The sequence below is a fragment of the Hyla sarda genome, chromosome 7, assembly GCF_029499605.1.
Source record: "Hyla sarda isolate aHylSar1 chromosome 7, aHylSar1.hap1, whole genome shotgun sequence".
NCBI classification, from domain to species: Eukaryota; Metazoa; Chordata; class Amphibia; order Anura; family Hylidae; genus Hyla; species Hyla sarda.
The window spans coordinates 99289648-99315845 of NC_079195.1; the positions used below are offsets into that span (position 1 = coordinate 99289648).

Below are 26198 nucleotides of genomic sequence, written 5' to 3' on the forward strand. Positions count from 1 at the left end.
GCAGAGAAAGTACCCTCTTTCACCTTATAGATGCTGCAGTCAAACTGACAGCAGCATATATAGCATCCACTCTGCAGAACTAGGATGGGGCAGGCAGAGCGGATGGCGTGATTTCATATTGTGAGCCTTCTTTATAATGTGGTAAATCTAATATTGTGTTCCCATCCCATTTGTGTTTCGTAATACCATGTCCTGTGAGCCAAAGCCTGTATTAATATATGACAATATCCTGCTAACCTTAGAAACAAGTGATGACTGTTTATGCTGTTCTATAGTCTATGATCTATAAGTACACCCAGCTTCTTCTCTATAAATACGTATGATGCATGGAGGTTATTTGTACCCAATGCATGATTTAGCATTTATCCATATTAATCCTTTGGCCAAGTGAATGCCCTAAGTATAGTCTGCTTGTAACTTATGTATATCTTTCACATAAATAACAAGCACTGTTTAATCCTCTCTATCATTTATAAACAAGAGTCATAAATATGGATCCAGTTCTGAACTTTTGGGAACCCCACTTAATCAGAAACCATTCAGAGTAGGAACCATTAACAAAAATCTCTGGGTACAGTACTTGAGACAGTTTTCAATTCAATTACAAACTACTCTTTATAACCTTTTCCCTGTCCTCCCTTTTCCTCTCAATATATGCATCTATCACTTTAACTTATTGTATTTCAGGCTAGATAGCAGCTAGATACAATTTAGATCTTGGTTTTTCTTTTCCTCTTTATTATTATTATTACTATTATTATTATTTTATTTTAAAATAAATACATACATACATACATCGCTGAACCACTTTATAGATGTGCATAATATATCCCTAGCCCTCCCTCCACTCTCACTTGGTGTCAGAGAGAAAAATAAAAAAATAAAACAGTTCTTGCACATTTATTTTAGATCTGGTTTTAAAGCCAATCATTTTCTAGCTCTGATTTAGACTGAAGTATAGCTGTATTTCTTGTCAAGATATATCCCTGTTAAAGGGGTACTCCACCCCTAGACATCTTATCCCATCACGCCCTCTCCCATAGATTTGCATTGAGGGGACGGGGCGTGACATCATATGGGGGCGGAGTCGTGACGTCACAGACTTCCATCCCGGTGATCGGGACCCAGACCCTCCAGTGCTTCCGGAGCAGAAACAGGTGGGTGCCACATGCTATATTGCGGGGGTCCCCAGCGGTGGGACCCCCGCTATCAGACATCTTATCCCCTATCCTTTGGACAGGGGATAAGATGTCTAGGGGTGGAGTACCCCTTTTAATAGCAAGGTGGATCACAGCTAAAGTTGTAATATAGGTCTTATTTGAAAGTCAAGCTCCACTTCTTTCAGACCTGAGTAATAGAAATTAGTACTCAGATAGTAAAAGAAACATTCTTTGCAAGAAATCAATTGAGTGTTGAAAAGTGTTTGCAAGTATTTTAAAGGAGATATCCCATGTAGAAGTAAAAAAATAAAAATAAAAAAGCCATTCCATAGTATATACACCTACCACCTCTCTGGAATTTTTTTTGACCCCCGTTCACCGGCTATTAAGCTCATTAATTTCAGTTACCGTACTTCCTGGTTATGTGAGCCATACCTGTGGTCTCATAGACTATATTTCCCTGCATGCACTGCTCTCATTTCCTGCACTTAGCTGGCTGAGCAGAGAGCTTGTTACCACCCCTATCTTACATTAGTGACTCCCATAGTGTAATTATGCAATCCACCCCCTCTGCTAGTTCACTATCACATAACACTGAGCTCCAATCATAGCCCTCTGCAGCAGGGTCGCCATGAGGAAATAAAAGCTGTGTACGCTCAGTGTGCTCAGAAAGGGGGTTCCCAGGAGCTAAAGTTGTTGCAGTTTTAGGCCCCTTTCACATTACCGTTTTGCTCCTGTAAAAACTCCAGTCATGAACTCCCATCAGAAAGTCTATAAAACGGGCGTCAAAAAATCCCATTCATGTCTATGGGATTTTTTGACCATCCTTTAGCATCAGTTATGTCCCATTATGACTAACGCCCTTTATTTTTGAAGGGGCAAATAACGGTGAATGCACAAATTTTTGTCCCGTATAATAGATTTAAAAATTTTAATATTGAAGTCTATGGGTGACGGATGTTCACAAATGACATCCGTTATTGTCCGTTATTTTTATATTCCTTTATGATCCGTTATTGCTCCTGAGCATGCTCAGTACAGCCTAACAATCAGGAAATCACATGGAAATAAAATAATGGACATAAAATAACGGACTATAACGGTCCATGACGGATGAAATAACGGGTGGTAATGGATGGCCCATGTCCGTTATTTTGACAGAATGTCTGTCAAAATTGGTCATCAGTTATCATCCGTTGTATTCAGTTATTTCATCCATTTTTTCATGACGCGTTCTTGCTAACAGGTGTCAGAATGCAGGAGCATAACGGTAGAGTGAAAGGGGCCTTACACTTGTAAAATCACTACCTCCCCCCTCCCCTCTTCTCCTCTGAATGAAACAGCTCTACACTCACAAAATCACTCCCCGTACCCCCACCGCTCTGCTCTGCCCTACCCTGCACTTAGTAAGGCTAAGTTTCTACTTGCCTTTTTTGTGGTCCAAAAAAATGCCAGAAAAAATGCCACAGTATTTTCCTGTGTGTTGTGTTTTTTCTTGTGGTTTTTTTATGCCACTTTTTGCCTTTGAGTGGAAATTGCATTTTTGGCCCCTTTGATGTTTTTTCAAAATTTGTTATGTAACAAAAAATAAATAAATAAAAAAAAAAGGATGCAACAGTGATGGAAAAAAATGTATTTAACAAAATTCATTTTATAAGGAAATTGTAGCACAGGAGAAAGCCACTCTGCATCTCAGGGATGAAGGACAATCGCAGCAGGTGTCAGGAGTGACACCCGCTGTGATCTGTCCTTAACTGCAGGTACTACTGTTCCCAACATGGAGCACACTCTGCTCCATGCTGGGAGCTGTAGTACCTGCATTAATAGACAGATCGCAGCAAGTGTCACTTCTGACACCTGTTGCGATCTGTCTATTAATGCAGGTCCTACAGCTCCCAGCATGGAGCAGAGTGTGTTCCATCTTGGGAGCAGTAGTACCTGCAGTTAAGGACAGATCACAGCAGATGTCACTCCTGACACCCGTTGCGATCCTCCTGTATAATGTATAGATGCGGCGGCCGCTCTCCTATGGTCCCCTGCACTGACGTATATATACACCTATTAATATTTCCCACAGACAGTTGTGATTGGCTGGAACCATCCGGGCAATCACAGCTCTCTGCGGGAAATATGAATAGGTGTACATATATGCCGGCCGTATCTATACATTATACAGGAGGATCGCAACGGGTGTCAGAAGTGACACCCGGGGCGATCTGTCAATTAGTACAGGTACTACTACTCCCATAATGGAACAGTGTGTTCCCCGCTGGGAGTAGTAGTACTACCTAAAAAATGTTAAAAATAAAGAAAAAAAATGAAAAACACACTCTACATTTTTTATCATTGTCAGCTACATTTTTAGTGCCCTGCCCACCACATATATTGATCCCCGTTTTAAAAATTTATAAAAATGTTGTTATAAAAAAAGATACATTTCATAAGATATAATTTTTTCCATCACTACTGTATCTTTTTTATTTTATTTTTTTAATGGTACCCTACGATATTTTATTAAAAAAAGGTATCTCCATCACTTTTTTGGATCACTAAAGTCCAAAAAAGGATAAAAACCGCCTGTAAAAATGCCAACGTTAAAACCCACATATAATTTTTCTTGGCGTTTTTTTTTTTTACTCCACGCCACAATTTCAGGAAAAAAAAACGCCATAGGCTCAACAAACTGCAACTTTGCAAAACTGCCAAGAGCTGAAAAATGCCAAAAAAAGAGTGAAAAAACACCAAATGGATAAAACAAAAAACACCAAACTGAAAAACGCAAAGTGATTTCTCATTGATTTACAGCTAACATCCGTCCGCAGCACTTTTTTTCAATGAGAAAACGCCATGGGGCCCCTTTGGCGTTTTTTGGAAAAAAACACAAAAAAAAAGAAACCAAGTGGAAACTTAGGCTAAAACAGATCCATGCTTACAAAATCACTCCTTCCTCTCCTCCGTTATCAGTGACAGCTCTAGACTCGCAAATCCCTCTCTTCCTCCACTCTCAGTGTAACAACAATAACAGAGGGGGAAGAAAAGAAGTGTGCCTGCTTTCTGGGGCTGCTGTGATCGGCTAAAGCAGCTGGCATGTAGGCAATGCTGCTCAGCCAATCACTGTTGAAACAAAGGAGCAGAATATGAATATTTATGAGATGGGATGGGCCGAGGCCATGCACAGGGTGGGCAGCTGAACTCCATGCAGCACAGGGTTTTGTGGGATAACGGGCTGAATGGGGGGGGGGGTCGTAAGTAATGAAAACACTGGAACTACGGAACTTCCTGTCTGACAGAGGAATACAGAAAAAGCTGGTTTCCATGCAGCATTGGTAATGTAAGTGATTTGCAACTTATATAACTTTCCCTTCTGCACTTAAAGCTAAAAAAAATTTCACCAGGAGACATCTTCTTAAATGTGTTGCTATATAGAAATACTGACAGTTTACATTAAAAATCTTCATTGTTATTATAGTGATAATGATGTTGTCTAATATATATTATTTTCTTTATTTTATTTTAGTTTCTACAAAACTCATCAGAAAATGGTGGTACGCACCCTCCTTATCATCTCTTTGGCCCTTTATGAAGTAAACTGTGACATATGTAGTGAGTTCTTTTATTTACATATGAGAAATGTACCAAAAAAACTATTTGTTATGTTGTGTTCTTGTGCTCAACCCCTTAACCTCTTAAGGACCGGGGGGGTTTCCGTTTTCGCATTTTCGTTTTTTGGTCCTTGCCTTTAAAAAATCATAACTCTTTCAATTTTGCACCTAAAAATCCATATGATGGCTTATTTTTTGCACCACCAATTCTAATTTGTAATGACGTCAGTTATTTTGCCCAAAAATCTACGGTGCAACGAAAAAAAAATCATTGTGCGACAAAATTGAAAAAAAAACGCTGTTTTGTAACTTTTGGGGGCTTCCGTTTCTACATAGTACATTTTTCGGTAAAAATGACACCTTAACTTTATTCTGTAGGTCCATACGATTAAACTGATACCCTACTTATGTAGGTTTGATTTTGTCGGACTTCTGGAAAAAATCATAACTACATGCAGGAAAATTAATACGTTTAAAATTGTCATCTTCTGACCCCTATAACTTTTTTATTTTTCTGTGTATGGGGCAGTATGAGGGCTCATTTTTTGTGCCATGATCTGAAGTTTTTTTATTGGAAAAGGGGGGTGATTCAAACTTTTAATAGGGGAGGAGCTAAATGATCTTTATTCACTTTTTTTTTTTACTTTTTTTTTGCAGTGTTATAGGTCCCATAGGGACCTATAACACTGCACACACTGATCTTCATCATTGATCACTGGTTTCTCATAAGAAACCAGTGATCAACGATTCTGCCGCATGACTGCTCATGCCTGGATCTCAGGCACTGAGCAGTCATTCGGCGATCGGACAGCAAGGAGGCAGGTAGGGACCCTCCCGCTATCCTGTAAGCTGTTCGGGATGCCGTGATTAGCCACGGCTATCCCGAACAGCCCGACTGAGCTAGCCGGCAACTTTCACTTTCACTTTTCACTTTCAGCTCTGAACACGCGGCTAAAGGGTTAATAGCGCGCTGCGCACTATTAGAGGCGGGTCCCGGCTTCACTATGACGCCGGGCCCGCCGTGATATGACGTAACCCCGCGTTATATCAGGAGAGCAGGACCAAGGACGTACCGGTACGTCCTTGGTCCTTAAGGGGTTAAGGACCAACCCCATTTTCACCTTGAGGACCAGAGCGTTTTTTGCACATCTGACCACTGTCACTTTAAGCATTGATAACTCTTGGATGCATTTACTTTTCATTCTAATTCCGAGATAGTTTTTTTGTTCTACTTTATGTTAGTGGTAAATTTTCGTTGATACTTGCATCATTTCTTGGTGAAAAATTCCCAAATTTGATAAAAATTGAATAGTTTGCATTTTTCTAACTTTGAAGCTCTCTGCTTGGGAAATAGACATACCAAATAAATTACATATTGATTCACACATACACTGGCCCACATTTATCATTGCAGTGCAAGTGAAGCATTTTTTTACGCCTTTTTTTGTGTGCTGATAATGTGTAGGAGCACCAAATTTATTAAAAGGTAAAAGAGCTTTGATAAATTTTGTGCAGGTCCACATTTTCTGAAATTTCTGTCTACACACACACCAAAAAGCTACACCATGTCTGGGCTGGTGTAGTTTTAGAGACTTTCAGTGGCTTTGCGCCTTTTTTTGCTCCTTTTTACAAAAAGGCGCAATGATAAATCCCTTCCATATCATGTCTATTGCCAAAATCAGTGGATTGCAACTCAAAATCAGTGGATTGCAACTCAAAATCGGCAGAAATGTATAAACAAAAAGGGGCAGAAAAAGGCGCAAAAAACCCTGCTTGCGCCTTTTTTGCCCCTTTTTTGCCCCCTTTTTAGACACAAAAAACAGTCTAAAGACAATGATAAATGTGGGCCAATAGTTTTACTTTATTTTTGCATCATAAAGTTGACATCTTTTTACTTTTGGAAGACCTCAGAGGGCTTCAAAGTTCAGCAGCAATTTTCTAATTTTTTCACGAAATTTTCAAAATCTGAACTTTTCAGGGACAAGTTCAGTTTTGAAGTGGATTTGAAGGGCCTTAATATTAGAAATACCCCATAAATGACCCCATTAAAGAAACTGCACCCCTCAAATTATTCAAAATGACATTCAGAAAGATTGTTAACCCTTTAGGTGTTTCACAGGAATAGCAGCAAAGTAAGGGAGAAAATTCAAAATCTTAATTTTTTACACTCGCATGTTCTTGTAGACCCAGTTTTTGAATTTTTACAAGGGGTAATAGGAAAAAAGGGCAAAAAAAATTGGAACCCAATTTCTCTTGAGTAAGGAAATACCTCATATGTGTATGTGAAGTGTTCGGTGGGCGCAGTAGAGGGCTCAGAAGGGAAGGAGCAACAATGGGATTTTGGAGAGTGAATTTTGCTGAAATGGTTTTTGTGGAGCATGTCGCATTTAGGATTCCCCTATTGTGCCAGAACAGCAAAAAAAAACACACACATGGCATACTATTTTGGAAACTAGACTTTGGGGTCTAGTGAACCTTAACACCTCACATGTGTTTGGTGACTTTTCGTTAATGTCGGTTATGTAAATGAAATTTTTTTTTTCCACTAAATGCAGTTTTTTCCCCAAAGTTACCATTTTCACAAAGGGTAATGGGAGAAAATGCCCCCCAAAAATGTTAACCATCTCTTCTGAGTATGGAAATACCCCAAGTGTGGATGTCAAGGGCACTGCTGGCGCACTACAATGCTCACAAGAGAAGGAGTCACAATTGGCTTTTGGAAAGCAAATTTCGTGAAATGGTTTTTGGTGGGCATGTCGCATTTAGAAAGCCCCTATTGTGCCAGAACAGCAAAAAAATAAAAAAATAAATAAACACATGACATACTATTTTGGAAACGACACCATTCAAGAAACGTAACAAGGGGTACAGTGAGCCTTAACACCCCACAGGTGTTTGACGACTTTATGTTAAAGTCAGATGTGTAAATGGAAAAAAGAAGTGTCACTAAAATACAGTTTTTTCCCAAAATTTTACATTTTTACAAGGGGTAAAAATGCCCCCCAAAATTTGTAACCCAAATTCTTCTGAGTATGGAAATACCCCATGTGTGGACATCAAGTGCTCTGCTGGCATACTACAATGCTCAGAAGAGGAGGAGCGCCATTGAGCTTTTGGAAAGAGAATTTGTTTGGAATCGAAGTCAGGGGCCATGTACGTTTACAAAGCCCCCCGTGGTGCCAGAACAGTGGACCCGCTCACATATGACCCCATTTTGGAAACTGCATCCCTCACGTAATGTAATAAGGGGTGCAGTGAGCATTTACACCCCACAGGTGTCTGACAAAATTTTGGAACAGTGGTCCGTGAAAATGAAAAATTTTATTTTTCTTTTGCACAGTCCACTGTTCCAAAGATCTGCCAAACGCCAGTGGGGTGTAAATGCTCACTGCACTTATTAAATTCTGTGAGGGGTGCAGTTTACAAGGGGTCACATGTGGGCGGGTCCACTGTTATGGCACCACAGGGGGCTCTGTAAACGCACGTGGCCTACAATTCTGGACAAATTTTCTCTCCAAAAGCTCAATGGCGCTCCTTCTCTTCTGAGCATTGTAGTGCACCTGCAGAGCACTTTACATCCACATATGGGTTATGTTCTTACTCAGAAGAAATGGGGTTACAAATTTTGGGGGGCTTTTTTCCTATGTTCCCTTGTGAAAATTAAAAGTTTATGGTAACACCAGCATTTTAGTGAAAACAATACCCCTTGTTACGTTCCGTGAGGGGTGTAGTTTCCAAAATGGGGTCACACGTCGGTATTAATATTTTTTGCGTTTATGTCAGAACCGCTGTAAAATCAGCCACCCCTGTGCAAATCACCAATTTAGGCCTCAAATGTACATAGTGCGCTCTCACTCCTGAGCCCAGTTGTGCGCACGCAGAGCATTTTACACTCACATATGGGGTATTTCCGTACTCAGGAGAAATTGCGTTACAAATTTTTTGGGTCTTTTTTTCCTTTTACCTCTTGTGAAAATAAAAAGTATGGGGCAACACCAGCATGTTTTTTTTTTACACTAACAGGCTTGGGTAGACCCCAACTTTTCCTTTTCATAAGTGGTAAAAGGAGAAAAAGCCCCCCAAAATGTGTAGTGCAATTGCTCCCGAGTATGGAAATACCCCATATGTGGCCCTAAACTGTTTCCTTGAAATACAAGCGGGCTCCGAAGTGAGAGAGCGCATTTGAGGACTAAATTAGGGCTTGCATAGAGGTGGACATAAGGCTATTCTACGCCAGTGATTCCCAAACATGGTTCATCCAGCTGTTGCTAAACTCCCAGCATGCCTGGACAGTCAGTGGCTGTCCGGAATTGCTGGGAGTTGTTGTTTTGCAACAGCTGGAGGCTCCGTTTTGGAAACACTGCCGTACGATATGTTTTTCATTTTTATTGTGGGGGGAGGGGGCAGTGTAAGGGGTTGTATATGTAGTGTTTTACCCTTTATTATGTGTTAGTGTAGTGTAGTGTGGTCTTTTAGGGTACTTTCGCACAGGCGGGGGTTTATGGTGAGTTTCCCTCTAGGAGTTTGCGCTGCGGCGGAAAATTTGCTGCAGCTCAAACTTGAAGCAGGAAACTCACTGTAAACCCGCCCGTGTGAATGTACCCTGTACATTCAGATGGGGGGGGGGGGGAACTCCAGCTGTTGCAATACTACAACTCCCAGCATGCACTGACAGACTTTTGCAACAGCTGGAGGCACATTGGTTGTTAAACCTTCAGTTAGGTTCTGTTACCTAACTTACCTATCTCAGTATTTTCCAACTAGTGTGCCTCCAGCTGTCGCAAAACTAAAACTCCCAGCATGTACTGATCGCCGAAGGGCATGCTGGGAGATGTAGTTATGCAACAGCTGGAGGTAGGCAACTACAACTCCCAGCATGGGAGACAGCTTTTTGCTGTTCATGCATGCTGGGAGCTGTAGTTTTGCAAGATCGGAAGGGCCACAGTTTAGAAACCACTGCACAGTGATCTCCAAACTGTGCGCTGCAGATTTTGCAAAACTTAAACTCCCAGCATGCCCAGACAGCAAACTGCTGTGTGGACATGCTGGGAGTTGTAGTTTTGCAACAGCTGGAGGGCTACAGTTTGGAGATAACTCTGCAGTGGTCTCAAAACTGTGGCCCTCTAGATCTTGCAAAACTACAACTCCCAGCATGCCCACACAGCAGTTTGGCAATTCACCGGCTTTGGTAGTCTGCAGCAGGGAGCCTGCCACACATCATCGCCGCCCGCTGATCACCGTCGACGATCATCGCCTCCTCCGATTGTTAGTGAACTCTGGCTCCAGTTACCGACTGTTATTTTTCTGTTTTAAGTGCACAATGGCCACAACCTTAATATAATGTGAAAAAAGGGAAAGGGTCTGAAGCTATATAAATATTTTATTTATTTATTTAGTTTACTCAATCAAACTATAAAAAAAAAGAAAAGAAAAGAAAAAAAAAATGAAAAAATAAAATAAATATATATATATATATATATATATATATATATATATATATATATATATATATATATATATGAAGAAAATCTGCAGCACTACTTATCCAATACAGCAGCGGGTGCCAGCGCCCCAGACCCGATCAAAGTCCATGTAATATAAATGTAGAAAAAGTGCAGCACTCCTCAAATACGTGAAAAATAGTAGTGGTTTATTGGCTCACATAGCAGCAACCTTTCTGTCCTACCATAGGACCATTTTCGGAGCTTGAAAATGGTCCTATGGTAGGACAGAAACGTTGCTGCTATGTGAGCCAATAAACCACTACTATTTTTCACGTATTTGAGGAGTGCTGCGCTTTTTCTACATTTATATATATATATATATATATATATATATATATATATATATATTTATATATATAGATATATGCCCCAAGGTGTTAAGAGTCTATATATGGATATTCCATAGTACAGCTGACATTGAAAATGAAACTGAATAGATTAATATATAGTTTTACAGAAAAATTATCAGGATAACTTGTAATTTATTGATCTAATTCTCTGCTCATTTAAAGCATACCTGTCAGATCACTCAAAAAAACTAAAACAAAACTGTCTGTCTTTTCTCAGGAAAAATTTATTTATGTTATTCCACCTGAAAATGTATCAATCAATTGACTAATGAGAATTACCATTCCCCTTGTCCCTAGGGTGTGTCATTACTCCTACAAAACTCCTTAAAGGGGTATTCCAGGATTTTTTTTTTATTTGACTATGCTACAGGGGCTGTAAAGTTAGTGTAGTTCATAGCATAGTGTCTGCACCTGTGTGTGACGGTTTTCTCACAATATTTATGTGATTTTCACCCCAATATTTCTTTTTAACAGCATACAAAATGACTGTTGTCTCATATTTTCCCAGGTTGCAATGCGGCCGAGACCTGACTCACTAGTCAGCTGATGACAGGGAGCCTGTCCTTTTTCAATGGGTGGAGGGATAGCTTGGTGGGAGAAAGATCTGCAACTAATGCAACAGCTGTAGGCACCCTGATTGAAAACCACAGGTCTTTTGAATGGATGCAGCTCATTTATGTTTCAAAGGGTGGGGTGGCTGATGTGTGGGAGGGAGGAAAATGGAATTATGGGATTTGTAGGCAAAAAAGAAAACTCAAAAAGGAAATATCAGTTCACAAAAAGCTAGCCACAGTATTATGGTAATCTCATGACATGCCATTTAGCCCCAAGACAAGCGCAGATTCTTCCTAAGCATGTCCATTACTGTCTGCCAGGTACGTACTAAAATCACCTTATGGTGGACAACCCCTTGCTACCCAACAATATTAAATGAAATATGGTTTGTCTGTCAATAAGTTATAACGCTGTAATTTTTTAAAAATAAATAGGTACTGTTATTTGAACAAACTTTACATAGATCAATAGTACAAACAAATATTAGAAACTTTGTAATATATCTGATTAGATTTCTAGGCTTCTTCCCTCTCTCCTGTGAGATTGTATTCCACTGTGAAAATCAGCTTAGCTTTGTCCTGCAAGACAAGCAGATACAAGTCTATGGGGGCTAGAGGTATAGTTCCACCCACCAGCTCTGGTAGAACTGCAAATTAGAAATGCAGCTTGCAGAGCAGAAATCTGCAGAAAAATACAATTTACAAGTTATATACTGGCAAGAAATAGTGCTGTTCCTTATTTACACAAACAGGGCAGCTTATCTTGAAAAGTCACCCGAAATATCAGGTATGCTCTAAGGTGGAGGAGCTTATGCAGGTTCTTGTGATTGAAATTATTATGTTATAATTCATAGTAAAATCTGCTGATGTGTTAAGGGGTTTCTCCGCCCCTAGACATCTTATCCCCTATCCAAAGGATAGTTTACAATGCTTGATGAGACACATTGCAAAAATGTGCTGCCTATGGAACAGGCCTGGCTGTTAGACAGTTGGCAGTAGAACTGAGCAAACGTTTAAAAATGGCTTCATCCCAGCGTGTCAAAAATTATCCCGTTTTTGGGAGTAGCAAGAGGTTCTTAGTCTAGCAAGTGAAGAAGACTGCATGAATTTTTGCAAGCGTGCCAAAAATTCACATCCACCATGATGCCAGAATCCTCGCCATGACTACCACCAGTCCTAGCAGTGCCATGCTCAGCCACTGCAGCCTGTTCCCCCACCTCAGCAACATGCTCCAAAGGCTAACTGTGACCCAACTCCTCCTCATGTCTAGTGCTATCCTTCTGCCTAGCAGTAGGGGGGGGGGGGGGGGGGGAGCAAAGGCAGACATGAGGAAACACTCTCTAGAATGGACAATTCCTTTACCAGACATTTATTTTATTATTTTTTTTTTTTTTAAAGTATCATTTTATCTTTTTTGGGTGATTTTTTACCAACCTACTTAACAACTTTGAGTTTCAATGCTTTGAACTGTGTTTATCTTACAACATAATACATATAAGGCATGTTTAATAAAACCAACATTTTAAAAATACATTTACTTTAGAAGCCTAATGTGTTTGAAATGCACAGGGTTTTTAGTATAACTCGTGTTTGCGTGTACACGACTAGAAAGATTTAAGGTGTGTTTGCGGAAAAAATATGAAATCTAACAAAACTGTGTTAACGGGCCAAATACTTGTCAGAGATTAAGGAGCTGCATTAATTTTTACAAGCGTGCCAAAAATTATTCCATTTTTGGGAGTAGCAACAGGTTCTTAGTCTAGCAAGTGAAGAAGACAGCATGGATTTTTTTAAGCATCCCAAAAATTATCCATTTTATTGTGGATGATAAGTTGTGTACGTGTAGACCTGGATGGAAGTAGGGTGATGAATTGATGTTTCTAGCAGTAGCCAGGGTACAGCAGATGGTGGTGAGGTAGAGTTATCTGTAGCCAGCAGAGAGCAAGCATTGGTGGACTATGTATACTTCTAACCAGGCTTTGTGACACGAGGTGCTGACGTAGAGGCCTAAAGGGGTACTCCGGCCCTAATGTATCTTATCCCCTATCCAAGTAATAGGTGACCCCCGCAATCTGTCATTTTCGCACCCACCTTTGTGAGCTCTCCGCAGCACTGGAGGCTCCGAGTGTGAAGCGTAACGACCATGGGGTCGGAGTATCGGGACATCATGACTCCGCCCCTGTGTGATGCCCCTCTGCCCCCTCAATGCAAGTCTATGGGAGTGGGCGTGACATCACACAGGGGCGGAGTTGGGACATCACAATACTCCGGCCCCATGGGTCGTCACGCTTCACACTCGGAGCCTCCAGCGCTGGGTGCGGAATGACAGGTGGGTGCGGAATGACAGATTGTGGGGGTCCCCAGCGGCGGGACCCCCGCGATCATACCTCTTATCCCCTATCCTAAGGATAGGGGATAAGATGTAATAGGGCCGGAGTACCCCTTAATTCTATAAATTTGGACACTGCCTGTGCCTCACTTTCTCTCCGCAGATACGGCACTGTGCCTTCTTTCCTGCATCTTGTAACATAGTAAAGAATTTCCACATGGCAGGATACCATAAACTAGGTACATCAACACATGCCTGTGGCCCTGTTCTAGAGCATTTTTTTTCTCAAGCCTTCAGATCCAGTACCAGTGTCACTGTCACTTGCTCCTGTGCTGCTCGGACCAGAAGGCCTGCAGACATCCCCCTCTTTAAACTCCTCTTCATCATCCCCACCACTCCTCTCAGTTGGCACTTCTAATGTGTAATTGTGGCCTCCTCGTTCCCCCGCACCACATCCACCATAATGCCTTCCAGAATCCTCACCATGACTATCACCAGTCCTAGCAGTGCCATGCTCAGCCACTGCAGCCCGTTCCCCCACCTCAGCAACATGCTCCAAAGGCTAACTGTGACCCAACTCCTCCTCATATCTAGTGCCATCCTTCTGCCTAGCAGTAGGGGGGGGGGGGGGGGGGAGCAAAGGCAGACATGAGGAAACAGACTCTCTAGAATGGACAATTCCTTTACCAGACATTCATTTTATCTTTTTTGGGTGATATTTTACCAACCTACTTGACAACTTTGAGTTTCAATGCTTTGAACTGTGTTTATCTTACAACATAATACATATAAGGCATGTTAATAAAACCAAAATTTTAAAAATACATTTACTTTAGATGCCTAATGTGTTTGAAATGCACAGGGATTTTAGTATAACTTGTGTTTGCGTGTACACGACTAGAAAGATTTAAGGTGTGTTTGCGGAAAAAATATGAAACCTAACAAAACTGTGTTAACGGGCCAAATACTTGTCAGAGATGAAAGCCCAATGAGTACTGACAGTGTTTTCGGAACAATATGAAATGCAACAGACCTGTATTAACACTGCAGTCTAGATTTGTGTAACTAATCAACACACTTTTTGGGTGGCAGAAGAGACAGCACAATGAGTACTGAAGGTGTTTGCAGAACAATATTAAATACACCACGACCGAATAACACTACAGGCTAGATACATGTAACTTCAACACGCTTTTTGGGTGGCACAGATCACTGCCCCTCACTGGCTGCTGTAGCTTGTTCAGGAACACTATTAGAGTCACAAATTACTATTGTCTTCACAAGCCCTATTGGCATATATAGTTGCCATTGGATACACTTTGTGGGTGGGTGGAACAGATCACTGTAATGGAGCTGGATGTGGATCCTCTACCTGTGTGGCTGACGACTCAGACCGTATCAGGGAGCAGACTTTAAGGTGCCGCTGGTGTTCACCAGAGCCCGCCGCAAGGCAGGATGGGCTTGCTGCGGCAGGCAACACCCAGGTTGCTACCCCTTACACGGCTCGACCCCACAGGTAACTGGGCAAGGCGAGGTACCGAAGGAGGAAGCTGTAGCGTAGTCAACGTAACAGAAAGTCAAGGCAGGCAGCAAAGGTTCGTAGTCAAAATATGTAGCAGGAAGGTCTGGGTACACGGGTATGGCAAAACAGGCAATAGGGAACACTTTCTCTCAGACAAAAGGCACTGAAGATCCAGCAGGGAACTGTGGGGGTTGCAACAACTTATAATGTAGTGTCAGGTGTATTCACTGATTATGGGCATACTGGCCCTTTAAATTTCAGAGTTCTGGCATGTGCGCGCCCTAAGGGACGGGGATGGGCATGCCAGGGCTGAGAGAGAGAAGCAGGAGCGGGACATGTTGAGTGACAGGCCAGGATTCATACGCAGGCGTGTCCCGCAATGCGAATCCCGGCCACGCCGGCGATCGGAGAAAGAGGAACACTGCGCTTACGGCCAGTGCTTGCGGCCAGAGCACAGTGTGTAACAATCACTTCACCTCACTGACTATTGTAGCTTGTTCAGGAACACTATTATAGTCCCAAATCACTACTGTCTTCACAGGCTCTATAGGCATATATAGGTGCCACTTGAATATGCTTTGTGGGTGGGTGGCACAAATCATTGCATCTCACTGGAGCTGGTTCAGGAACACAATTTAATTTAGGTATATGCAGGTATGAGCCTTGAAAAAGGCTTTAGATTTATGGTAGCAAATTGTCCTTCAGAGGCTGTGAGAAGCATGTCCCCTTATCTGCTGTTTAGGAGCCCAAATTGGTTTCTTGTATTGGGATTGCCTACTGTTCACACACACATAAGGTCTCTCTTTCTAATCTGTATCTATCATTCTCTCTCTTTCGAATCTGTATCTCTATATTTCTAACCACTAACTGTCCCTATGTCTGTCTCTCTCCCTCTCTCTGTCTTCTCTCTACAGAAGTTCCGAGCATTGTGAACGATGTTGGTGACGTCACTGGCCTTTTATCTGTGTCCCTGGCTGTGTCCTATTGGCCTTTGTGCTTGATTGACACAGTAAGCAGCAAATCACATAATCGATCTGGGTTATCATGTGATCTGCTGCTTTCCCCTTCATCATCTCACTGCCCCCTTCCCACTCTGCTTCTTCCATCTACCAAAAAAACATGCTTTCACGGTTTTGTCGCACTATTTACTGGTAAAAGCTCGGGAGTTCGCAGAGCCGGAAAAATCCTAAAGTTCAGGTCGAATCCGGGTTTGCCGGATTCGGCTTGCTCATCTCTAATGGTGGGCATCAGCACGATCACTGATGTCCACCATAACTGGCCAGTCCCCAGTCCTGCGCTCCCTTCATGTACAAAATGTAAATGTACGTCCAATACAATTTATGTCCAATGTCCCTAATGAGTTAAGGTACAGCCTTTATTACTGCACCCCTTCTGTCGTATGCCTCACTTCCTGTCATGCACCTCACTATCCATACTGCCCCCCTTTTGTTAGATGCCTCACTGTCCCTCCTGCTACCTCTCCTGTCAGATGCTTCAATGTCCCTCCTGCTACCTCTCCTGTCTTGCACCTCACTACCCTTACTGCACCCCTCCTGTTAAATGTCTCACTGTCCCTCCTGCAACCTTTCTACATAATGGAACTGCTTATTAGTGATGAGCTTCAGGGGCCATATTCGAATTTGCAATATTTTGCGAATATATGAACGAATATTCGTCCTATGGTTGCAAAAGTTGCATATTGGCTATGAAATTTGCTTAGTGCGCATGCGCAAATATATCTCACCTAAAAGATGGGAGGGATCAGTGTCTAGTCAGGAAGTGCCAATATTCGCATAAAAGTAAGGTAAGGTAAGTAGTTAACTAGGTAGCCAAGTTGTTAGGTAGGCAGGTAGGTAGCCAGGTAGTTAGCCATGTAGCTAGCTAGGTAGGTAAGTAAGTAGGTAGGTATCCAGGTAGCTAGGCAGGGTACATAGGGAGATAGGTAAACAGGTAGGTAAGGAGACTACTCCAACTAATTTTAACGTTTTATTATGTTTGATCTAATACACTTGTACACTGTCACTATGAATTGAAGTATAAGCTTATATATCTATGATATGATTGATAATGCACTTTATAAATCTATGTTCACGGAGCGTGGCACTTTTTATGTATTTTGATATTTGGATCACATTTTATATAATGTAAACATTATTATATATGTAAATTTTTTAGTGATGTGTGTAATTAGCTAGGGCCTATAAAAAACCCTCATTGTTCACTTATTGGCACCTGAAAATGGTAGCGTGAGGCTATTGAAACATTAGCTGGCATTTATTATTGTAGGTGTAAGTGTGGTGTCCCAGTACCGCATTCTAAACGGTACCTATTTATGTATGGGTCCCCATAGCCAGAGTCCCTAGGACGTAGGGATCCCTGTCATCCAGTCTACCCCTAGTCGCCTCTATTCTAGTGTATAAATCACTAAGTTATTCAAAGGTTAATGTAAATAGAATAAAATATGTAAATAAATGGTTAATTACTTGTTTCCATAGCGTTGCAGGACCTGCGGGTCATGTGACTAGGTGAACTCTATGGTATTAAGCTTAAGGACCTTTGGAGGCCCTGTGATGTAAGCAATCCCATTACACTCTGTAATGGTGAATGGCAGATGTTCGGACCAATCAGATTTGCCCTGCCCCCTGCCCCCTGCCCATATAAGGGAGCGGCGGCCATCTTTTCGCTCTCTTGTTCCTGGGCAAGCAAGTAAGCAAAAGCTGCGCAGCAATTATTGCAGTGAGTTAGGCCTGAGCCTTGCGGCGATGGCCGAACAATCTAATTATAGAGTGTATCAATTCCCAGACACTCTGCAGCATCACCGGACCTAATAACTCCCCTAAATCCAGACGGATCTGCAAATCTCTCCCTAAATTCAGAGACTGTATATCTAGCTCAAGGTCCGCTACAACTGCCAGTCACTAAGCAACCTAAGGACTGTTTGTATGAGACTGTTACTGTGCCGTGGATATTGCAAGCACTTCAGTAAAAAGTTATTCAAGTTCAAGTTCAATCTCCTTGTGGATCTTCAGTTATTTTATGCACCTATCATTACTGGGAAACATTGATTCAGCATACCAGCCCTCAGCCTGGCGTCACGAACTCTAGGGTTAACATTAACCCCTTCTATACCTATACCATACCACCACTACCATACACCCCCCCAAGGGCTACCACATAAGTAAAGAATTTTTCTACACCTTTTTTTTTGTGTGTGCTAGTAATGTGTAGGAGCACCAAATTTATTAAATGGTCACAGAGCATTGGATACATTTTGTGCAGGTCACATTTTCTGAAACTTCTCTCTTCACATACACCAAAAAGCTAAGCTAAGTCTGGGCTGGTGTAGTTTTAGAGACTTTTCAGTGGCTTTGCGCCTTTTTTGCGCCTCTTCACAAAAAGGTGCAGTTCATAAAACCCTTTCATATCATGTGTATTGCCAAAATCAGTGGATTGCAACTCAAAATCAGCAGAAATGTGTCAACCAAAAGGAGCAAAAAAAGGTGCAAATAAACCCTGCTTGTGCCTTTTCTAGACATAAAAAACAGTCTAAAGACAGCGATAAATGTTGGCCATTGTATTTTTATACACTATGGAACAAATCACCATCCACTAGATTTTTTGTTCGGTGTGCTGCATTTATCCGGAATAGGTAGCCAGTTAGCTAACTAGAAAGGTAGGTAGGTAGTCAAATAGCTAGGTACAGTGGGGCAAAAAAGTATTTAGTCAGCCACCAATTGTGCAAAGTCTCCCACTTAACCCCTTAATAACCAAGGACGTAAATGTACGTCCTGGTGCGGCGGTACTTTGCGCACCAGGACATACATTTACATCCAGTGCATGACCGCGAGCATCGAAGTGATGCTCGGGTTATGCGCGGCAGGGACCCACCAGTAATGTCCGACATCCGCGATCGCACGGATCTGCCATTAACCCCTCAGATACCTTGATCAATACAGATCACGGCATCTGCGGCATCGCGGCTACATTTTATGATGATCTGATCACTCGCGGCACTGCCACGGGGATCAGATCGACTAACATGGTGGACAGAGGTCCCTCATCTGCCTCCGCCACCTTCCCGGCTTCTCCTGCTCTGGTCTGAGATCGAGCAGACCAGAGCAGTAGATAGATGATAATACTGATCAGTGCTATGCCCTATGCATAACACTGAACAGTATTAGCAATCAAATGATTGCTATAAATAGTCTATTTAGGACTACAGGACTATTAATGTGTAAAAGAAAAAGAAGTTAAAAAAATTAGAAAAATCCCCTCCCCCAATAAAAATGTGAAATGTCATTTTTTTCCATTTTCTAAAAAGTGCAAAAAAAATTAATTATTAAACATATTTGCTATCGCCGTGTGTGTAAATATCCGAACTATTAAAATATAATGTTAATGATCCTGTACGGGGAACAGCGTGAACGTAAAAAAAGTCAAAATTGCTGCTTTTTTGTCACATTTTATAAAAAATGTATAAAATGTTATATACACAAATGTGGTATGAATAAAAAAAAGTACAGATCACGGTGCAAAAAATTAGCCCCATGCCACCATTATATGGAAAAATGAAGAAGTTATAGGTCGTCAAAATAGAGGCATTTTAAACGTACTAATTTGGTTATGAATTTGGAAATTTGTTTTTCAAGCGCAACAATAATAGAAAAGTATATAATCATAGGTATCATTTTAATTGTATTGACCCACAGAATAAAGAACACATGTAATTTGTACCGTAAATTGTACAGTGTAAAAACGAGACCTTCCAAAATTAGCAAAATTGTGGTTTTCTTTTTAATTTCCCCACACAAATAGTATTTTTTTGGTTACACCTTACATTTTATTGTAAATTGAGTGATGTCATTACAAAAGAACAACTGGTCATGCAAAAAACAAGCCCTCATCCTAGTCTGTGGATGAAAATATAAAAGAGTTAAGAAAATGTAAAAATAAAATTGGCCTGGTTCTTAAAGTCAAAATGGGCTTGGTCCTTAAGAGGTTAAAAACATGAGAGAGGCCTGTAATTTTCATCGTAGGTATACCTCCACTATAAGAGACATAATGAGAAAAAAAATGGTGGAAAATAAGTATTTGGTCAATTGCTGGCAATGACAGAGGTCAAATGTTTTCTGAAAATCTTCACAAGGTGTTCACACACTGTTGCTGGTATTTTGGCCCATTCCTCCATGCAGATCTCCTCTAGAGCAGTGATGTTTTGGAGCTGTCGCTGGGCAACACAGACTTTCAACTTCCTCCAAAGGTTTTCTATGGGGTTGAGATCTGGAGACTGGCTAGGCCACTCCAGGACCTTGAAATGCTTCTTATGAAGCAACTCCTTCATTGCTCAGGCAGTGTGTTTGGGATCATTGTCATGCTGAAAAACCCAGCCACGTTTCATCTTCAATGTCCTTGCTGATGGAAGGAGGTTTTCCCTCAAAAGCTCACAATACATGGCCCCATTCATTCTTTCCCTTACACTGATCAGTCATCCTGGTCCCTGGTCAGTCATCCTGGTCCCAGAAAAACAGCCCCAAAGCATGATGTTTCCACCCCCATGCTTCACAGTAGGTAAGGTGTTCTTTGGATGCAACTCAGCATTCTTTCTCCTCCAAACACGAAGAGTTGAGTTTTTACCAAAAAGTTCTACATTGGTTTCTACTTTTGCTCTCTAGAAAACGTCAGTCGGGCTCAGACATGTACTGGCTTAAGCAGGGGGACATGTCTGGCACTGCATGATTTGAGTCCCTGGCAGCGTAGTGTGTTACTGATGGTAGCCTTTGTTACTTTGTTCCCAGCTCTCTGCAGGTCATTCAATAGGTTCCCCCGTGTGGTTCTTGGATTTTTGCTCACCATTCTTGTGATCATTTTGACACCACGGGGTAAGATCTTACCGAGGGCGATTATCAATGGTCTTGTATGTCTTCCATTTTCTAATAATTGCTCCCACAGTTGATTTTTTTCACACCAAACTGCTTGCCTACTGCAGATTCAGTCTTCCCAGCCTAGTGCAGGTCTAGAATTTTGTTTCTGGTGTCCTTCGACAGCTCTTTGGTCTTGCCTATAGAAGAGTTTGGAGTGTGACTGTTTGAGGTTGTGGACAGGTGTCTTTTATACTGATAACAAGTTCAAACAGGTGCCATTAATACAGGTAACGAGTGGAGGACAGAGGAGACTCTTAAAGAAGAAGTTACAGGTCTGTGAGAGACAGAAATCTTGCTTCTTTGTATGTGGCCAAATACTTATTTTCCACCATAATTTGTAAATAAATTCTTTAAAAATCAGACAATGTGATTTTATGGATTTTCCTCATTATGTCTCTCATAGTTGAGGTATACCTATGATGAAAATTACAGGCCTCTCTCATCTTTTTAAGTGGGAGAACTTTTTAAGTGGGAGAACTGGCACAATTGGTGGCTGACTAAATACTTTTTTGCCCCACTGTATGTAAGTAAGGAGGTAGCTGGATAGATAGCCAGGTAGGTATCCAGGTAGTTGGGTAGGTAAGTAGGTAGATAGGTAGATATGTAGATAGGTAAAAAAGTAGCTAGGTAGTTAGCCAAGAAGATAAATTGGTAGGTAGTCAGCCCCCTCCATGATCCTCCTCATGCAAGTATGAACAAAAAATTTATAAATCATGCTTACCTCTGTCCAGGCCAAAGCGTAGCCACATCTCCCAATGTGGACACTGTTACACGTAGCTTCTTTGCAGTACACAGGTAAATATGTGTGTGTGTTTGAAAACAAGTATCCTTGAACAATACTGATCATTATTATTGAACAAAATGCAACACACATATGCCTTTCTTAGGTGAACACATTTTTATATACAGTTTTCTAAGTGTTTGATTGGGTTTAAATACACAGCAGAACACTTCATATAATGGCTACTACAAATCATATTGTATGTGGGCAGGCCATCTATATAGATGCGGTTTACACATGAGTGGGCGGCACATGGGACCCCATGATGCTCTTTTTCCCGGGGCCCCATGAATTGTCAGTCCACCCCAGCATTTCAATAGGTAAACATTACTAAATATTCAGAAAAAAATTAGGTTGTTTATTGATGAGATGCCCAGCATCAGCTGTAAACATATTTAATTGACCAGCAGTGCCCCTAGAATTAATGGGGTACTCCAGCATTTTAACACTTATTCTCTATCCACAGGATAGGGGATAAGTGTCCGATATTGGAGCGGTTCAACCGCTTGAACTCCCTGCTATCTCTTGAACTGCTCTCTTCTCCTTAACACGCCCCTCGATGCATTCATCAAGTGAGAGTTGGAAATACACGAGCGCTGTACTCAGATTAGCTTAGTATTTTGATATTAGAAATAATATAAATGTTTACATGGAAAAATTGCATAATTATGAATGATCATTACTTCTGCGCAATGTAACACATTCCTCTTTTCTCAGCAAAGTCTTCCGTTGCTGAGATGAAACAAAACATTTATAACCTGTTGGCATGCTTCGACAAGAACGCTGAAAGTAACTATCCCTCAACTTCTGGGTACCCTACTGGTGGATCTGACTATGGATACAGGAGCTGCAAAGATATTAAGAACTCAAATATATATGCTAAAGGTAAGATATATGGGCTGTACAATCCATGAAAACTTTAATCTCATAATTAGATTGGTATTTGGTTAGCACTACCGGTATATAAAATGTATTGTTTCCTTTTTGTGTATACAAATAAAGGACACACAGATGTCCACACATATGTTATAAACATTAGACATAGATAAATGAGAATCAAAATTGCCTGCACTGTATATGGCACATATGTTTTTCCAATTAGATGGAATATACATGCTGACCACTGAAGATGGACTGAAGTTTCAGACCTACTGTGACATGACAACCAATGGTGGGGGTTGGACCTTGGTGGCCAGTGTCTATGAAAACAACATGAATGGTAAATGTACAGTGGGAGATCGCTGGTCCAGCCAGGAAGGAAACAATATCAACAACCCAAAAGGAGATGACAACTGGGCCAACTACGCTACATTCGGCCTTCCTGATGGAGCTACTAGTGATGATTATAAGGTAGTTATTATTTATGTTGGATAAATTAAATAATATATAACAGCAAAAATTAAAACTAAATATATGCTATAACAATATCATCTAATATAAATGTATTCAGTATTTTGTCAGATCATGTACAGACATAAATGCACATCTCTCCCTATCAGACAGCAACTAAAAGCATATGCATGCATGTAACAATAACGTGATTGAGAGACTTGCACTATGCCTATTGTAACGCCGAGCGCTCCGGGTCCCGCTCCTTCCCCGGAGCGCTCACAGCGTTCTGCTCAGGCTTGCAGCACCCCGGTCAGACTCACTGACCGGGAGCACTGCTCTGTGTCCTCCGGCGGGGATGTGATCCACGCGGCGAGACGTGCCTGCCCGCGGGTTGCATCCCGATCATCTCACCTGCCCCGTCCTCCTGCTCAGTCCCGGCGTGCGCGGCCCCGACCTCTAGGGCACGCACGCGCTGGGTCTCTCAGATTTAAAGGGCCAGTGCACCAGTAATTGTGTATCCCTAGCCTGTGTATCCAGACCCTTGCTGTTGCCCCTGACTACGAACCTTGCCGCCTGCCTTGACCTTTTGCTACGTCTAACCTTGCCTTGCCTTGTCCTTGTGTACCGCGCCTATCTCAGCAGTTAGTGAAGTCGAGTTGCTATCAGGGGATACGACCTGGGAGTTACCGCCGCAGCAAGTCCATCCTGCCTTGCGGCGGGCTCTGGTGAAAACCAGTAACTTCTTAGAACCTTAGTCCCCTGGTACGGCCCACGTCATCGCCTCACTAACACAGAGCATCCACTACCCGTATCCTACCCGCATACCAGTCCGGATCTTGACACCTATTCTGGGAAACTAATGGAGTATCCCATGCCATTAAGAAGAACCTTCATGTTTCATGCATTGTATTATAACGGTTATTCTGTATGGTTATTAATCTTTATTTTTATAGTGCCCTCAATTCCAGATCGCTATAAACATGAAAAGGGTTAAAATACCTAACACAAACAAAAGTACAATGAATGTGAAATAGATAAAATGTCAAACTATTAGAGAGAGCCCAGCCCACGAGGGCTATAAATCCTGATATAAAAAACACAGTGGATATAATTATAAAATTATAATAAAATATTATATATTTTTCTCAATTTGCTTCTAGAATCCAGGATATTATGATATTGTTGCTAAAGACTTGGGGCTATGGCATGTTCCAAACAAAACACCCTTGTCTAAATGGAGAGATACCGCTATCCTAAGATACCGCACAGACAATGGCTTCTTCTCCAAAGAGGGTGGAAACCTATTTCAACTATACAAAGTAAGTAATCGGTCTGGTAGCTTTTTGCAATGACTAAGATGGGGCTTTTCATCTTAGACCTTTATGACATATCCAATGGTGAATGTGGGTGCTCAAGAGACTTCCATTCTTATGATAGATGGAGGCCTTATCATTGCAAGTACAGATTATTACATTCAACACATAGAAGGAAATATTACTGATAAAGGTGGGAATGTAGATATTTCATAAACATCTAAGAGGAGAAAAACCTGTTTAACTAGGAATCTGTAACTATTCAACTACATCCGATCCCCATGAATGGTTGTGTAATTCTCTGACAGATATACCCAGTAGTGTACAATGCCGGAGCCTGCCTCACAAATAATGGACCCGCTATTCCTGTTGTGTATGACTTTGGAAGTGCTGAGAAGACTAAATCATATTATTCACCAAATGGACAAAGTAAGTTCATGTTTAATTGTTCAGCAGGCTGACCATGGTCTTTATGAACACAAACTAATAATAATCTTCTCTCTCTGCAGAAGAGCTTGTTCCGGGTTATGTCCAGTTCCGGGCTATTAATAATGAAAGAGCTGCTTTGGGGTTGTGTGCAGGAGTGAAGGTGACAGGATGCAATCCAGAAGTTGTGAGTATAGGGACTCAAATGAATAAATGTGGGAGAATACTTTATAAAGGCAAACATATTGTATAGTATTAGTGTTTACATTAACTTTTATGAAAAGAGCTTTAGAAACAATATCCTATATTACTAAACAGTTAATATTATTCCTCAAATAACACCATTGATGAATGAAGTACTGTAGAAATTTCTATCTGTTATATTTGCAGAACTGCATTGGAGGAGGTGGTTACATCCCAGAAGGAAACCCCAGACAGTGCGGAGACTTTGCTGCCTTTGACTGGGATGGACATGGAACACATGTTGGATGGAGTAACAGCAAGGAAATAACTGAGTCAGCTGTTCTTCTCTTCTACCGTTAATAAAGTGCACATGACTGTAGAGCATAGTAAGGGTCAGTATAATAACTGACTCTGAAAAGTGTTACAATAAAGCAAAATATTAAATACAATTAATGGTCGTCTTTAAGAATTTTAAGTTTCAGAAATACAGTTAAAGGAAAACTGTCACATGTTCAATCCCGCACTAACCACATGTACTGACAGATAGTGCGGGTGACGCTGATTCATATGATCCCTACCTTGCCTGGAACCGTCCAGCCGCATGTCAAGAAGCATCACATGCACAGTGAAGATGAGTTAGTAGCGGAGGGGAGAGGGAGAGCCAGAGGGGGGATGAATATTCATAAGCGGGCGGTGCTGCAGACGGGCAGCGCTGACGTCACAGTGCCAATAGGCTCCTGAACACCCGTGCCAGTTACAGCCACATTTGCATATATATAGAAAAACTGAGATTGTGGGCAAACGGGTGGACGGATCCGGGCAAGGTAGGGATCATATTAATCAGTGTCCCCCACACTATCTGTCAGTACCTGTTGTTAGTGCGAGAGTGAACATGTGACAGTTTTCCTTTAAGGCTGCTTTCACACTGCCGTTGGGGACCCGCCACTAACGGGTATGTCAGGCTCTATTTATTTTTTCGGCCAAAAACGGCCTGTTACCTGAAGGTGAAAGCACAAATTTTTCACCTGTTATTCGCGATCCTAAAATAACGGGCTTCCCACTGCCAGAGACAAACGGCAGTGTGAAAGTGGCCTAACAAATGAGTGTGGCTAAGCTGCAATACCAGGATAAACAATACTTGTATAGACATTGCTGTACTGCTGACCTTATGATCTGCTGATTGAGGGGGGGGGGGGAACCCCCTGATCATATACGGGTGAG

General features: G+C 41.5%; 1 protein-coding gene across 6 annotated transcripts; it reads left to right on the forward strand.

The window, feature by feature from the left end:
• LOC130282186 (intelectin-1-like) lies at positions 1–25426 on the forward strand. 6 transcript variants are annotated; one of them, XM_056530188.1, is made up of 8 exons: positions 1–120; positions 4678–4763; positions 22441–22608; positions 22826–23073; positions 24216–24374; positions 24677–24797; positions 24878–24981; positions 25185–25426. In XM_056530188.1, the coding sequence occupies exons 2-8, from the start codon at positions 4700–4702 to the stop codon at positions 25335–25337; spliced, it is 1017 nt and encodes a 338-aa protein (XP_056386163.1). In that variant the 5' UTR covers positions 1–120; positions 4678–4699; the 3' UTR covers positions 25338–25426. The 6 variants fall into 6 exon arrangements, with proteins under 6 accessions (XP_056386163.1, XP_056386161.1, XP_056386162.1 ...); XM_056530186.1 differs by having other exon boundaries at positions 30–141; XM_056530187.1 differs by lacking the exon at positions 1–120 and adding an exon at positions 4392–4491.
• Positions 25427–26198: the final 772 nt, after the last annotated feature.